Genomic DNA, 15931 nt, shown 5'->3' with positions numbered 1-15931 from the left:
AATTCTCTAAACTGTAACTGTACCCATCTCACCAACTGTCTAATCTGTAACTGTACCCAGCTCACCAATTATCTAAACTGTAACTGTACCCACCTCACCAACTGTCTAAACTGTAACTGTACCCACCTCACCAACTGTCTAAACTGTAACTGTACCCACCTCACCAACTCTCTAAACTGTAACTGTACCCACCTCACCAACTGTCTAATCTGTAACTGTACCCACCTCACCAACTGTCTAAACTGTAATTGTTCCCACCTCACCAATTCCCTAATCTGTAACTGTACCCACCTCACCAACTGTCTAATCTGTAATTGTACCCCCCTCACCAACTGTCTAATCTGTAATTGTACCCACCTCACCAACTGTCTAAACTGTAATTGTACCCACCTCACCAACTGTCTAAACTGTAATTGTTCCCACCTCACCAACTGTCTAAACTGTAATTGTACCCCCCTCACCAATTCTCTAAACTGTAACTGTACCCACCTCACCAACTGTCTAATCTGTAATTGTACCCACCTCACCAATTCTTTAAACTGTAACTGTACCCACCTCTACAACTGTCTAAACTGTAACTGTAACCACCTCACCAACTGTCTAATCTGTAACTGTACCCACCTCACCAACTCTCTAAACTGTAACTGTAACCACCTCACCAACTGTCTAATCTGTAACTGTACCCACCTCACCAATTCTCTAAACTGTAACTGTACCCACCTCACCAACTGTCTAATCTGTAACTGTACCCACCTCACCAACTGTCTAAACTGTAACTGTACCCACCTCACCAACTGTCTAATCTGTAACTGTACCCACCTCACCAACTGTCTAATCTGTAATTGTACCCACCTCACCAACTCTCTAAACTGTAACTGTACCCACCTCACCAACTCTCTAAACTGTAATTGTACCCACCTCACCAACTGTCCAATCTGTAATTGTACCCCCCTCACCAACTGTCTAATCTGTAATTGTACCCACCTCACCAATTCTTTAAACTGTAACTGTACCCACCTCTACAACTGTCTAAACTGTAACTGTACCCACCTCACCAACTGTCTAATCTGTAACTGTACCCACCTCACCAATTCTCTAAACTGTAACTGTACCCACCTCACCCAACTGTCTAATCTGTAACTGTACCCACCTCACCAATTCTCTAAACTGTAACTGTACCCACCTCACCAATTCTCTAAACTGTAATTGTACCCACCTCACCAACTGTCTAAACTGTAACTGTACCCACCTCACCAATTCTCTAAACTGTAACTGTACCCATCTCACCAACTGTCTAATCTGTAACTGTACCCAGCTCACCAATTATCTAAACTGTAACTGTACCCACCTCACCAACTGTCTAAACTGTAACTGTACCCACCTCACCAACTCTCTAAACTGTAACTGTACCCACCTCACCAACTGTCTAAACTGTAACTGTACCCACCTCACCAACTCTCTAAACTGTAATTGTACCCACCTCACCAACTGTCTAAACTGTAACTGTACCCACCTCACCAACTGTCTAAACTGTAACTGTACCCACCTCACCAACTGTCTAATCTGTAATTGTACCCACCTCACCAACTGTCTAAACTGTAACTGTACCCACCTCACCAATTCTCTAAACTGTAACTGTACCCACCTCACCAACTGTCTAATCTGTAACTGTACCCACCTCACCAACTGTCTAAACTGTAATTGTACCCACCTCACCAACTGTCTAATCTGTAATTGTACCCACCTCACCAACTGTCTAAACTGTAACTGTACCCACCTCACCAATTCTCTAAACTGTAACTGTACCCACCTCACCAACTGTCTAATCTGTAACTGTACCCACCTCACCAACTGTCTAAACTGTAATTGTACCCACCTCACCAACTGTCTAATCTGTAATTGTACCCACCTCACCAATTCTCTAAACTGTAACTGTACCCACCTCACCAACTGTCTAATCTGTAATTGTACCCACCTCACCAATTCTTTAAACTGTAACTGTACCCACCTCTACAACTGTCTAAACTGTAACTGTAACCACCTCACCAACTGTCTAATCTGTAACTGTACCCACCTCACCAACTCTCTAAACTGTAACTGTACCCACCTCACTAACTGTCTAATCTGTAATTGTACCCACCTCACCAACTGTCTAATCTGTAACTGTACCCACCTCACCAATTCTCTAAACTGTAACTGTACCCACCTCACCAACTGTCTAATCTGTAACTGTACCCACCTCACCAACTGTCTAAACTGTAACTGTACCCACCTCACCAACTGTCTAATCTGTAACTGTACCCACCTCACCAATTCTCTAAACTGTAACTGTACCCACCTCACCAACTGTCTAATCTGTAATTGTACCCACCTCACCAATTCTCTAAACTGTAACTGTACCCACCTCTACAACTCTCTAAACTGTAATTGTACCCCCCTCACCAATTCTCTAAACTGTAACTGTATCCACCTCAACAACTCTCTAAATTGTAATTGTACCCCTCTCACCAATTCTCTAAACTGTAACTTTACCCACCTCTACAACTCTCTAAACTGTAATTGTACCCACCTCTACAACTGTCTAAACTGTAATTGTACCCACCTCACCAACTCTCTAAACTGTAACTGTACCCACCTCACCAACTGTCTAAACTGTAATTGTACCCACCTCACCAACTCTCTAAACTGTAACTGTACCCACCTCTACAGCTGTCTAAACACTAATTGTACTTTCCTCTCCAACTCTACACACTGTTTGTACCCATCTCTACAACTAAGTTGGCTTCATTTCCCCGTTCGACCCTGAACCCTCTTTAATAAAAACTTTCATATATATATTTATTTATTGAGTTATGGTGTGGAATAGGCCCTTCTGACTATATCTCAAGGGGGATATCTCGGCAAGCTGTCCTGCCCAGCAATCCTTTGATTTGAGCCTAGCCTAGATACGGGACAACTTACAATGACCCATTAACCTACTAACCGGTATGTCTTTGGACTGCGGGAGGAAACTGGAACAGCTGGAGGAAACCCGCACAATCACAGGGAGAATGTATAGCCTTGCTCACAGAGGATGCCAGAATTAAACTCCGAAGCGTGATGCCCCGAGCTGCGTTAACATTGTGGTATCCCTTATGCTACCATTGTGCCCAGGTTGTACACACAGCTGGAGTATTGTAAGCAGTGTCGTGCCGCTTATCTAAAAAAAGGATGTGCTGACATTGGAGAGGGCTCAAAGGAGGTTCATGAGTACGATTCCAGGAATCACTCTTATCGAGGCCTTTCAACATTTCCACAGGTTTCAATTGGATTTCCCATCCCCCCTTTCATTCTTCTGAATTCCAGTGGGACAATCCCAGAGCCAACTCACACTCCTCTTATAAATGCTCACAAAACTGCAAGTGATGCCTTGCCAGTGTATTATAAAGTCTCAACATTACATCCTTGCTTTTAAATTCTAGTCCTCTTGAAATGGATGATAACATTGCATTTACCTTCCTCACCACCGACTCAACCTACAAATGAACCTTTAAGAAATCCTGCACAGGATTCCCATGACCCTTTGCACCTCAGATATTTGAATTTTCTTTCCACTAAGAAAATAGTCTATGAATTTATTTCCACTACCAAAGTGTTTCTGTTGGTTTTTAAAAACTTCTCAATTCTCTAACTTCCCACTAATTTTTGCTTAGACTTTATATTTGGCATGTGGGAGAAATGCAAGGCTGGACGACGTCTCCTAGAAAGAAGAGTCCACTTAAGTGATAAAGCAGGTAGAGCAATGGCAGATGAAACTTGCTCCTTAAACCTTTTTGGAGCAATAGTCAGGCCAAAGTATAAACAACAAATGTCAGGAAGTTCTGAGAAACGTAGGGGTCTTGGATCTGAGGTCCATAGATCCCTGAAGGTATTATGGTCATCATCACGTGTCATGTCATATGATGAGGGCAATCGTGGGCTTCCCATGACCTTGATTGTTCTTGGCAAATTTTTCTACAGAAGTGGTTTGTCTTTGCCTGCTTCTGGGCAATGTCTTTACAAGACGGGTGACCCCAACCATTATCAATACTGGGAGGGGGGGCTAAGTAGGTGCTACACCTTGCCCAAGGGTGACCTGCAGGCTAGCGGAGGGAAGGAGCCCCTTACACCTCCTTTGGTAGACCTGCTGCCCAAGAAGGTAGTGCACAGGTTGATGAAGTTGTTTAAAAAGACCTGTGTTTATTAGCTGGTGCATAGAATGTAAGTGGTGCAACTATTTGAATATTAGTGAGGTCCATGCAACAGGAAGGACGTGACCACACTAGAGAGGGTGCAGAGGGGATTCAGCAGGAGACGTGGCAAAATACATGCTGCTGGAAGAACTTAGTATGTCAAACAGCATCTGTGGAGTTAGAGGGATAGTCATATTTTGGCAACTGCTTCTTTTCTGTATGAGGAAGAGAAATTTTCCCAATAACCTGACCAATCTTTATCTCTCACTTGATATTACTAATTTGTATCAGCAGAGTACAGGCCCTTCGGCTCACAGTATTGTGCTGACCTTCCAACCTACTCTTAAGATCAATCTAACACTTCCCTTCTACTTGGCCATACATTTTTCCATCATCCACGTGCCTATCTAAGAGACTCTTAGGTGTCCCTAATGTATCTGCTTCTGGCAGGGTGTTCCACGTACCCATCACTCTCTGTGTAGAAATATCCAACCTCTGACATCCCTCCCGTCCCCCACCTAGCTCCTTAAAGTTATGCCCCTTGTAATAGCTATTTCTGCCCTGAAAAGAATTCCCTGGCTGTCCACTCTATCTCTGCCTCTTGTCATCTTGTACACCTCCATCAAGTCATCTCTTATCCTCCTTCTTCCAAAGAGAAAAGCCCCAGCTCACTGGAACTATCCTCGTAAGACCTTCTGTCTGATGCAGGCGGTATCCTGGTATCATCAGATCAATATGCCATTGCTATTTGTGGGTGTTCACAATGTTCAAAATCCATGACCACTGTAAGAACCATTAAAAAATCCATCATTAGATGTACAGGAGTTTACAATACTTTGAAATAATGAAATTCACAAAACATTTATTTCTCAAAAGGTAGCATTTTCAAAATTTTAAATTATTTAAATTCAAAAAGTGGAAGTTGTAAACAGCATTGAGTTATAGAAGTGCGTTCCTCTGTTCACTGTCTGTTTGCCTGCATTAACACTGGATTTTAGCTATTTATTCTGTGTGTCTTAATTGTACAAAGTACAGTATTTAACCATTACTCTGACTCAGTTCCTTATCTTTCAGTTTTTGTGTGCAGAAGCCCTGAATGGAGAATTCAGTAATACCAAAATCCTCGTGCAGACCTGGTCGGCAGCATCGCTTGCCACCACAAGAGGCAAGAAGGCGCCGTCTGGAGCGTTACCGACTGCGGAGGAAAAGGATGATACACATCGGGCTGCAAGTTGATAGATGGCATCAGCTGAAATCAGAACTGAGCCTTGAGAATGACGCCGCCCTCGCTAAATTTCTCCTGGATTATTACAGGTTTCAGAATTTTATCAACATCCCTGTGAGGTTCATGCAATTCGTTTTCCTTTCATTCATGATGAATACGTACATGAAATGAAGTCTGGAGTAAAGATGAATCCAAAGGAGTAATAAGTTTAATAAGAACTTTCTTTCCGTTCTCTGTAGATCCCATCACACTCACACGAAGTTGGATTCAAATCCAAACACAAAAGGAATTGCAGTTGGCTTTAGAAGTTAGTATTTCACTAAAATTTTGACTTGTGTTACATGCTATACCTTTCCCCATGTATCCTGACTGGATTGTAGTGAAAACTCATTTCCTGTCTTCTCTTTAAAGTCACTCTTTCCCAGCAATGCATTTCTCAATGAGTGTCACCAGAACCCTTGGCACTTCCCTCTTTCTTACAAATTCAGAAGCATCTCTTTGAGATTCCTCAAAGCCAAATTCAAAATTCAAAGTACATTTATTATCTATATATATATATTTATAGCATACAGCCCTAATATTCATCTTCCCACAGACCCTCAACAGTAAATTGAAATTAAAAAAATAAATCTGAAATAAAAGAACATTCTGGGAGCTCTACTGTCCTGGTAAAGGGCTTTGGAGTTGAAATGTTGGTGGTTTCCCTTCCCACAGTGCTCACTGACTTGCCATGAGTTGTAGCGCTTTCTGTTTTAAGTGAGATCCTTCATCTTGACTCTCAGATACAATCATATTTTGACACGCTGTGGCTTTGAAATAGCAATTTACAAAAATCATCTCAATGTCAGAACTGTTACAAGTGTACCAGGTTCTCCAGTGAAATGGGGTCATTCCAATGCTAGACAATAAGTCATATTCAGATTTATTTAGCATGTTTACATCAAAATGTACAGTGAAATGGTTGTTTGCATTAACAACCAGCCCGCCCAAAGGTGTACTGGGAGCAGCTTGCGAGTGCTGCCACTCATTCTGCTCTCAACAGAGCATGCCCACATTGTTCAATAGAACAACATAGAACAAGCCCCTATCCCATCTGGACAGGCTACTTCCTGGCCTCCAATCCTTTTTTATTTACTTATACAGATTTACGGTGTGGTAATTACAGGATAATTTACAACAACCAATTAACCTACTAACTATGATGTCTTTGGACTGTGGGGTGGGGTGGGGGACATAACCGGAGCACCTGGAGAAAACCCATGTGGTTATGGGTAGAACATACAAGCTTCTTACGGATAGCGGTGGTAATTGAACCCGGGTCGCTGGCACAGTAAAGCGTTGTGCCATTCCAAATTCCCCAGGTTCGTATGTCCAACCTCTCGTTATAGCACATGCATCTATTCCAGGTAGCATCCTGATAAACCTCTGCACCCTTTCCAAAGCCTTGACATCCATAAGTAAAATTGTAGGGCAGTAATTGCTTCACAAGCCAGATAGTTTCTTCCTTTTGGTAGCTTGTTCCATTTACCCACCACTCTGTGTGAAAACGTGGCAGTGGAGTTGTTGTACAGCAGTGCCTCCACTTCTTAAGAAGATTGAGGCAAGCAAGAATCCTCATCACCTCCCTCCCCATATTAACTGCGTTTTCCAGGAGCACCATTGAGAGCATTCTGACAAGTTGCGTCTCCGTCTGGTCTGGGAGCAGTCGAGCATCGGACCAGAAGTCCCTGCAAAGGACTGTGAGAAGAGCTGAGAGGATCACAGGGTCTCCCTACCATCCGTTGGAAACATTTATCAAGAGGACCCATCCAGCATCCTCTTTGACTTCCTACCGTCAGGCAGGAGGCTACAATGCATGAAAACAAGAATTGTCAGGATGAGAAACAGTTTCTTCCCCCCAGGGCATCAGAATTCTGAAATCCCTGCCACATCACATTCAAAGTGTCACTGGTTAATCTGTTCCAGTGTAATATTTAATATTTATGTACTTCAATTTGTTATTTATGTGTGATTCATCTGTAGATTTTATCCTTACCTTCATATGTTATGTGTGTTATGTGCACTACTATATTTTATTCCTAGTTCATTGAAATGTCTCATTTCTATACACATTATATGGTTATATAATGTGGAGGCCAAATCTTTATGTATATATAAGGTAGGGATTGATAGATTCTTGATCGGTCAGGGCACGAAGGGATACGGGGGGGAAGGCAGGAGTTTGGGACTGAGAGGAGAAATGGATCAGCCATGATGAAATGCTGGAGCAGACTCGATGGGCCAAACGGCCTAACTCTGCTCCTGTATCATTATATACATGTATGTAGTTAAATGACAATAAACTTGATTTGACTTGTGGTTCCTTAAGGTTGTTATAGCTGGGGGTGGTAGTTGGGGATGAGCTTCCACCACCTGTTAAACGCTCCCAATGGTGTGTGTCTCATATAGCCTCTGACAACCAGGTCCAGCTCCTGGCCTTCACATGTAGCTTAGCTACTAAGCCCAGTGGAACTATTTCTACTAACAGACAAAGGTGGGTTACCGGCATCTTAAAACCAGTTGCTTTGGGCAGATGGAATTTGACAGCTCATCTAGAAGGAAAACTCTGATCTCAAACCTCTGCTGCCTTGCAGCTATACCCAACTGATGGGGAAGTCTTTGGGAGTAAACCCCGAGGAAAAATCTGGAGCTGGACTCTTTAAGGCAGTTCAACATTGAGTTCAACACTGAACGCTGACTGGCAACTCCTGTGACGCTGCTGCTACCAAACTATCGGTCTCTGCTGTTTCTGTGGTTTCACCAGCTGTGTGGAGAGGGGGAGCCTGCTGCGTGGGTAACAGCTTGCTCTACATATTGTACTGCCCTGGCTTGTGTACTGGCACACGGATCACATAGACAGCTGGGACACAATGTCCACAGTCAAGTCCGACCATTGGAAGGGGTTTTCGACTAATGACTTTTATTGAGTGTACAACAAACTGAGAAGAGCTTTTCACAGTATGGCCATAGTCACTCGGAACCTGGAATCCAGATGTGTTTCTCAGAAGGTTTTTGATTGAGTCAGTACTAACTGTACCTATTGTGTATTCAAGGGAATTCATTTGATAGACTGTACTAGTGTTTCTGCACTTTGGGTTCAAATTTCTTCTACTTTCAAGCACAGGCACTTTGCAGAGACTGCATGGTTGTTTCGAATGGTTTCTTTACTAACTGAAAGCTCACTTTGGTTAGAGGAGTAAGGTGGGAAATTGTGTGGAGGGATATGGAATCAAAGATTCAAAGTACATTTATTATCAAGTGTATATACACAATACAACTCTGAGACCCACCCTCCCGCTGGCCGCCACGAAACAAAGAAACACCATGGGACCACTTCAGGAAAGCTTCAAACACCTAACATGTGAGAAAAGAACAAATTGCACAATCGGATAAAGTAATTAGAAACAGAACCAGAATCAGGTTTATATTCACTGCCTTACTGTATTTGATGTGAAATTGATCGCTTTGTAGCAGCCTTACAGTGCCAAAGACGTAAAATACCATAAGCACTATACTAAATAAATACTGTAAACAACAACAAATAAATAGTGCAAGCTGAAAGGAATGGCGAGCTACTGTTCATGTAGATACATCAATGGCTAAATGAAGAACGGTAGCTGGCAAGAAAGAACGACTCCGTCAAACAACAGATGAGGGGCACCCTCTACGTGGTCATACACCCACACCCAGCCGCCTAAAGTCATGAACAGTGTTGTTCCATTACAATCAACCCCATCTGAAGCCCTCATCGCCTTGTGGGAAGACCGGCTCGCCAGTCTCAAACAACCCCCAATGATGGAAATTCCACCGGATGAAAGCCCTCCCCCAGGAGCTAATGGCAACTGGGCAACCTGGAAGTGCCTGAACAGACTGAGGACTGGTGGAGATCATTCAAAGGTGTCACCAAGCAAATGGGAATATCCAACCAGCCCGACAACTTGTGAATGTGGAACTGAGCCACAAACTGTGCAACATCTCCTGCAATGCCCATCACTAGAGGAACCCCGTACTGTTGTAAATCTTGCCGAATTCAACAACAAGGCACAAAAATGTGTCCAGTTCTGGCTGGGCCACGTATAGACTGTCCGTGGAGACGGTAAGAAGAAGAAGAATGGCTAAAAGCAACTGTGGAAGTTGATAGAGCAGGAGTGCAAAAGTTTATGGCTTGCAGGAATGATTTGATTTGGTCACATGTTCTTTCTGTCTGGATCAAACACAATCAAAGGAAGGTAAGGAGATCTACGTTGCATGAGAGTGGTGAGTATGTGGAACAAGCTGCAAGTGGAGGTACTATAGGTGGGTATAATTACTCTGAGAAGGTGTGCGGACAGCTGCTGGGATAGGAATAGAGGAATGTAGGGAATTGGGATTCGAGTTGAGAGGCTTCGTGGCAAATTTGGCCAAGTTAGACTAGAAAACCCACATGTGTGTAGTTTATCTGCACAACTCTATGTAATGCTGAATTAACACTGATCTGTGATTTGATGCTGATTGAGTACTGTGTCCTGGTGTTGCGGAAAAAAATCCTTTAATCACTGGACAGTCATAGAATCTTAGAACACTACAGCACAGAAACAAGCCTTTCATCCCATCTAGTCCATGCCAATCATGTACCTCTCCCATCCATCCACCTATCCAAATTTTTCTTAAATGTTGAAATGAATCTGCATCCATCACTTCTGCTGATGGCTCATTCCACACTCTCACCACACATGTTCCTCTTGGAACATTCACCTTTCATCCTTAATCCGTGACCTCTAGTTCTAGTCTCACCCAATATCAATGCAAAAAACTTGCTTGCATTTACCCTATCTAAAGCCCTCATAATTTCCCCTCATTGTCCTATGCTCTCAGAAATGAAGTGCCAACCTACTCAACCTTTCCTTTTAACGCCGGTCCTCAAGTCCTGACAACATCCTTGTAGATCTTCTCTGCACTCTTTCAATATTATTGATATCTCTTTTGTAGGTAGGCAACCAGAAATGCATGCAATACCCCAAATTAGGCCTCACCAATGCCTTATGCAATTTCAACATAGCATTGCAATTCCTATACTTTGATTTATGAAGGCCAATGTGCCAAAAGCTCTCCTTGCAACCTTATCTACTTACGATGCCAGATTTAAGGAATTATGGATGTTGATTCCCAGATCAGAGTTCTACTGCATTCAATTCCCAACCACTAAGCACATTCCAACATCTCCTAGTGATGTGTGGTGCACAAATGGCCCAACTGCCCATGCTCTCTTCTTCTGAAATCTCTTTGAAAAAGAGGGTAGCAAAAATTCAGAATTGAGAGGGTGTACATTTCAGGAAAGGTTGAGCAGTCTGCGCCTCTGGTCTCTGGAAAGGGGAAAGCTGAGAGAAGTCGTGACCATGCACAGGATAGCAGACCGTGCATATTGTGACGTGATTGTGCACAACTTCATCTCACAGAAGTAGGTGCTCTTTGATTCATATCTGTAACTGTTGAGTATGTTTAGGCTGGCCAGAAAAGAACTTCTAACAGCAAGAATGTCAGAAGATATGTGTTTGTGCAGGAAAGTGGATAAGGCTTTCACCCAGATCTGTCTCTAATTTTATACACATTACATATATATGTAAACTCATAAAGGGTATGATGTTTTATCTTGCTTGTAAAAAGATAAAATCAGCATCCAGTCGTCCACATCCTCTGCAGGAAGCCAGAGTGAACAGGCTTTCCGATCTTCAGCCACAGGAAAAATTCCTCAAAGAAGCACTCCTTGTCTACTGTCAGCTGCTGGGTATGTTTCTCTCCAAACCGCAACAAGGATTAGTCATGTAAAGTTCATGGATGCTGATTTCTCTGTGAGTATGTTAGATGAGGAGATGGAGGCAAAGAGGTGGGGTAGGTAGTCTGAGAAGGGACTTTGTGAGCTTGGAGACCAAGCAACTGTAGTCATGCCTGCTAATGTGAAGTCATAGAATCAGCACTACAGCACAGAAACAAGCTCTTTGGCCTATCTAGCCTGTGCCGAACAGTTATTCTACCTAGTCTCATCAACCCACACTGGGTCCATAGCCCTCCATACCCTCCCCATCCACGTACTTATCCAAACTTCTCTTAAGTGTTGCAATCGATCGCACATCCACCAGTTCATTTCACACTCACCACCCTCTGAGTGAAGAAGTTCCTTCTCATGTTCACCTTTCACCCTTAACCTATGCCCTGTCGTTCTAGTCTCATCCAACTTCGGTGGGTAGATACCATTGGTCAGAGCAGGGGAAAGAATCGTGGAGAGTTATAGAGGTGCCAGGACAGGAAAACTGTGTGGTCGTGGAGGAATTTGTAAGGATGGGAAATTTAAAACTGAGCAGCAGAATCCAGTTAGATCAAGGGGTTAATAAGGAAATTATAGCTGATATCGATCTAGATGTAATATATTTGACCTGACAGAATATCTTCCCACTTAAAATGCTTCAACCTCATACAAGGTCTATCTGTTTTTCCCCATATTATCCACTAGTGACACAGGGGAGAACAGTGATAATGATGAAGGCAGTTTAAAGTTCATGGAAGATTCTGCAGATGAGACGGAATATATTTTCCCAGACAAGTAGGTAGATTCAATTTTAAAGTTCCAGGTTTACAGAAGTATACTGTTTATGTATGGTAATTTTCGTTTCATTTTCTGAAGACAATGATGCTTCTCAGGTTGGCCTCCAGTGCCTCCATGCACTGGCCAGTTCCATGCTGTGTCCGAACTACCGTACATTCAGGTTGGCCTCCAGTGCCTCCATGCACTGGCCAGTTCCATGCTGTGTCCGAACTACCGTACATTCAGGTTAAACCCCTGTGTTATTGAGCCATGGCCTGGCGGTCTAGGCTTGAATTCCAACATGGTAGCTTGGGAATTTCATTCTGTTATTTAAATAATTTGCATTAAAAATCAGACTCCAAAGCACTTTTTTACAAATTTATTCAGCCACGCGTTAACAAAATCCTGGTGCAGTCACAGCAACTTGGAGCTGAATGTGCTCAAAACCATGGAGGTGCGTATCGACTTCAGGAGAAATGCATCTGTCTACCCACTGAGCATCATCAACTCTACAGCAGATTCCTATTACATTAAATGAATATGGCATCCTTGATTCTTGATCTATATTCCTATCCAATTCCTATTCTATTTATTCCTTCTTCAGTTCTTTACCTTTACCACCTATCCTCACTTCATCCCCTCCCCAACCACCCAGACACCCCCTCACCTAATCTCATCTATCACCTGCCACCAGTTTATTCTGGCTTCTGTTCCCTTCCTTTCTGGCCCTGATAAAGGGACACTGCCCAAAAAGTCAACTGTTTGTTTCTCTCCACAAATGCTGCCTGGCCTGCTGAGTTTCTCCAGCATTGGTGGTCCTCAGTTTTGGACATGGAAACATCTTGCTTGAATTTTCCCATCAAACCTTCTTGCATTTACTACACTGTAACAGACAATATACTCACCATGTCTGCCCTTGTAGTCCAGAGTTGCAATAGAGTCACTCTGCCAGCTTTTTTCTGTTGTATTTTGAAACTTGCCAAACATGACAGAAAGTTTTCATGATAAGTCAATAAATAGTAGAGAACATTTTTGATCGTTTATTATTGGCATGGAAATTAGAGATGTAACTCAGCCTTTTGATTTATAAACAGCTTTGAGCGCAGCAGTCTAAAGGACTACACAATCGAAGAGCAAGTATTAAACTTTGTTGATGATGACATAACATCTGGGGAGCAGGAATCTGTCTCGATCCTCGTCGCTTCTACCAAATGTAAACCTATACACAAGATGAGAACTGGCATTGTCTTTGATTCGTGCCTTATGTCCCTGGCCAGAAAAGCCTTCTCGACCTGTGAGTGTGCTGACTGCAAAGGCAGGGTAGAGTTACAGCTGCATATTGTAGCAACAGCAATGAAAGTTATAAGCTGCTGCAGCTACGGACATGAATCAACATGGTGGTCTCAGCCATTGGTGCAGAACGTTCCAGCTGGCAATATTCAATTGGCATCAAGTATTGTTTTGTCTGGGAACAATTATGAGAAAGTTGCACTGATGATGAAATTTCTGAATATGCTTCCCATTGGTCATCAATCATTCCTCAAAATCCAAACGGCACGTATCCAGCCGCCAGTGGTGAACTACTGGAAAAAGATGCAAGCTGAACATTTTCAGCAGCTTGGGGGTCCTGTTGTAGTGTTGGTGGATCAGTACAGGAGCAGCCGTGATCCTTCAGTGAAATATCTCACTTATGCAATGATGGACAATTGCACTCACAAGATTCTTGATGTTCAGGTTGTTAATGTCCAAAGTAATGCCAGGAAGCTACAAAATGTGGAAAGCTCTGGATTCCTGCGTGCATTTCAGTGCCTGATGCAGAATGAACTCACTGTTTCCGAGATTGTTACTGGTGCAGATCCCCAGATCTTGTCATTGATGAGTAAGTATTAATGATCTAGGGCAATATTCAAAATAAACCATCCCTGTAAGAGAAATTTGATTGGGCACATGGACGGGAGGGGTATGGAGGGCTGTGATCCAGGTGCAGAGGGGCCAAAGGGCCTGTTTATGCACTACAGTGCTCTGTGATTCCATAACCCCCCAGTCCCTCAGATTTTTAAATTCTCATTTTTATTTAAGTCCACTAGGTCTTTGTGCTTTCATTTCTCTAACTTGCTTCAGCCTTACTGCATTTCCCTCCTACACCCACTCTCAGAATTCTGTTCCTTCTTCCTGACTGCTGCGGCATCAACACTCTGCTCTCCTCCGTGTACTGTATCTTCTTGACTGTGTTTGTGTCCAGTTTTAAAGACTAAAGATTAGGTTGGCTCCCTTTGTCACGCACATTGAAACACACAGTGAAATGCGTCCTTTGCATCAATGACCATTACAGTCCGAGGATGTGCTGGTGACAGTCCACAAGTGTTGCTGTGCTACAGGCGCCTACATAGCATGCTCACAATTTCCAAGCCTAACCCATGCATCTTTGGAACCTGGGATGAAACCGGAGCACCTGGAGGAAAACTCCTTGCCCAGGATGTTAGGATTGAACTCCCAACTCGGACACTCTAACTGCTGTGTCACTGTGGTGTTCGATGGCAGGTTAGGACAGTGTGGTGATGCACGGGGAGGTCTTACTCCTCATTGTAGAGCCCTCACTGTGCTTACCCTTACATTAGCAAGCTCAAAAGCCATCATAGGGAGGTGCTATCCAGCAACACCTGATGAATATCTTCTAGGCTGGAGGAACTCAGAAGGCCAGGCAACATCTGCGGAAAAGAGTACAGTCGACATTTCGGGCTGAGACCCTTCAGCAGGACTGGAGAAAAAAAGCTGAGGAGCAGATTTAATAGGTGGGAGTGGAGGGGAGGGGAGGTGATAGGTGAAACTAGGAGAGAAGCAGGGTGAAGTAAAGAGCTGGGAAGTTGATTGGTGATGCAGGGCTGGAGAAGGGGGAGTCTGAAAAGGACAGGAGGCCATGGAAGAATGAAAAAGGGAGAGGAGCACCAGAGGGAGGCAATGGGTGGGCAAGGAGATAATGTGAGAAAGGGAAAAGCGGATGGGAATGGTGAAGGGGGGGGGGGGGGGAGGCATTACCAGAAGTTTGAGAAGTTGATGTTCATGCCATCAGATTGGAGGCTATACAGACAGAGTTTAAGGTGTTGTTCCTCCAACCTGAGTTTAGCTTCATTGCGACAGCAGAGGAGGTCATGGATGGACATATCGAAATGGGAATGGGAAGCTAAATTAAACTGGGTGGCCACTGAGATCCTGCTTGTTCTGGTGGGTGGAGCATAGTGCTCGGTGAAGTGGTCTCCCAACCTGTGTTGGGTCTCACTGATATACAGGAGGCCACACTGGGAACACCAGACATAATATGTGAGCCCAACAGACTCACAGGTGAAGTGTCACCCCATTGTTTGGTGCCCTGAATGGTAGTAAGGGAGGAAGTGTAGGGGCAAATGTAGGATTATGCAGGTGTACTTTGCCCTTGGTTCTAGCATAATGGGTATTGCTGGGGGAAGACTAATTCTTGGGAATTGTCTTGGGTTGAGAGAGGGTGTGGAAACAGAGAGGTGGCAAAGTTCTCATCTCCTGCTGATAAAGGCTTGTGGTAAAGAGCTTTTTACAACAGTTCGCCTTCCAGCATTTTACCTTGGTCATTTTCAACAATAGAAGCACCTGCACTTATAAAATGCCAACACACTTAGCTAGAGTGAAGGTTCTGGTCAGCTACCTACAGGAAAAATATCAATAAGATTGAAAGAGCGTAGAGTAAGTTTACAAAGATGTTTGCTAGGACTTGAGGACCTGAGTTATAGGGCAAGGTTAAATAGGTCAGGACATTATTCCTTAGAGTTTAGGAGAGTGAGGGGAGATTTGGTAGAGGTATACAAAATTATAAGGGGTATAAATATGCTAAATGCAATCAGTCTTTTTCCATTGAGCTTTTGTGAG

The 15931-nt window shown here is 43.4% G+C and overlaps 1 protein-coding gene across 1 annotated transcript in view; it reads left to right on the top strand.

Moving 5' to 3' along the window:
* LOC132378131 (uncharacterized) overlaps positions 1-15931 on the top strand; it is a 45796-nt gene that overhangs the window by 11731 nt on the left and 18134 nt on the right. Inside the window, exon 3 of the mRNA XM_059944871.1 lies at positions 5356-5550. Coding sequence (XP_059800854.1) covers positions 5356-5550 — 195 coding nt within the window. The remainder of the gene's footprint in view (positions 1-5355; positions 5551-15931) is intronic.

This window comes from Hypanus sabinus, chromosome 19, assembly GCF_030144855.1.
Source record: "Hypanus sabinus isolate sHypSab1 chromosome 19, sHypSab1.hap1, whole genome shotgun sequence".
NCBI classification, from domain to species: domain Eukaryota; kingdom Metazoa; phylum Chordata; class Chondrichthyes; order Myliobatiformes; family Dasyatidae; genus Hypanus; species Hypanus sabinus.
This window is presented reverse-complemented; position numbering and strand designations above follow the sequence as displayed.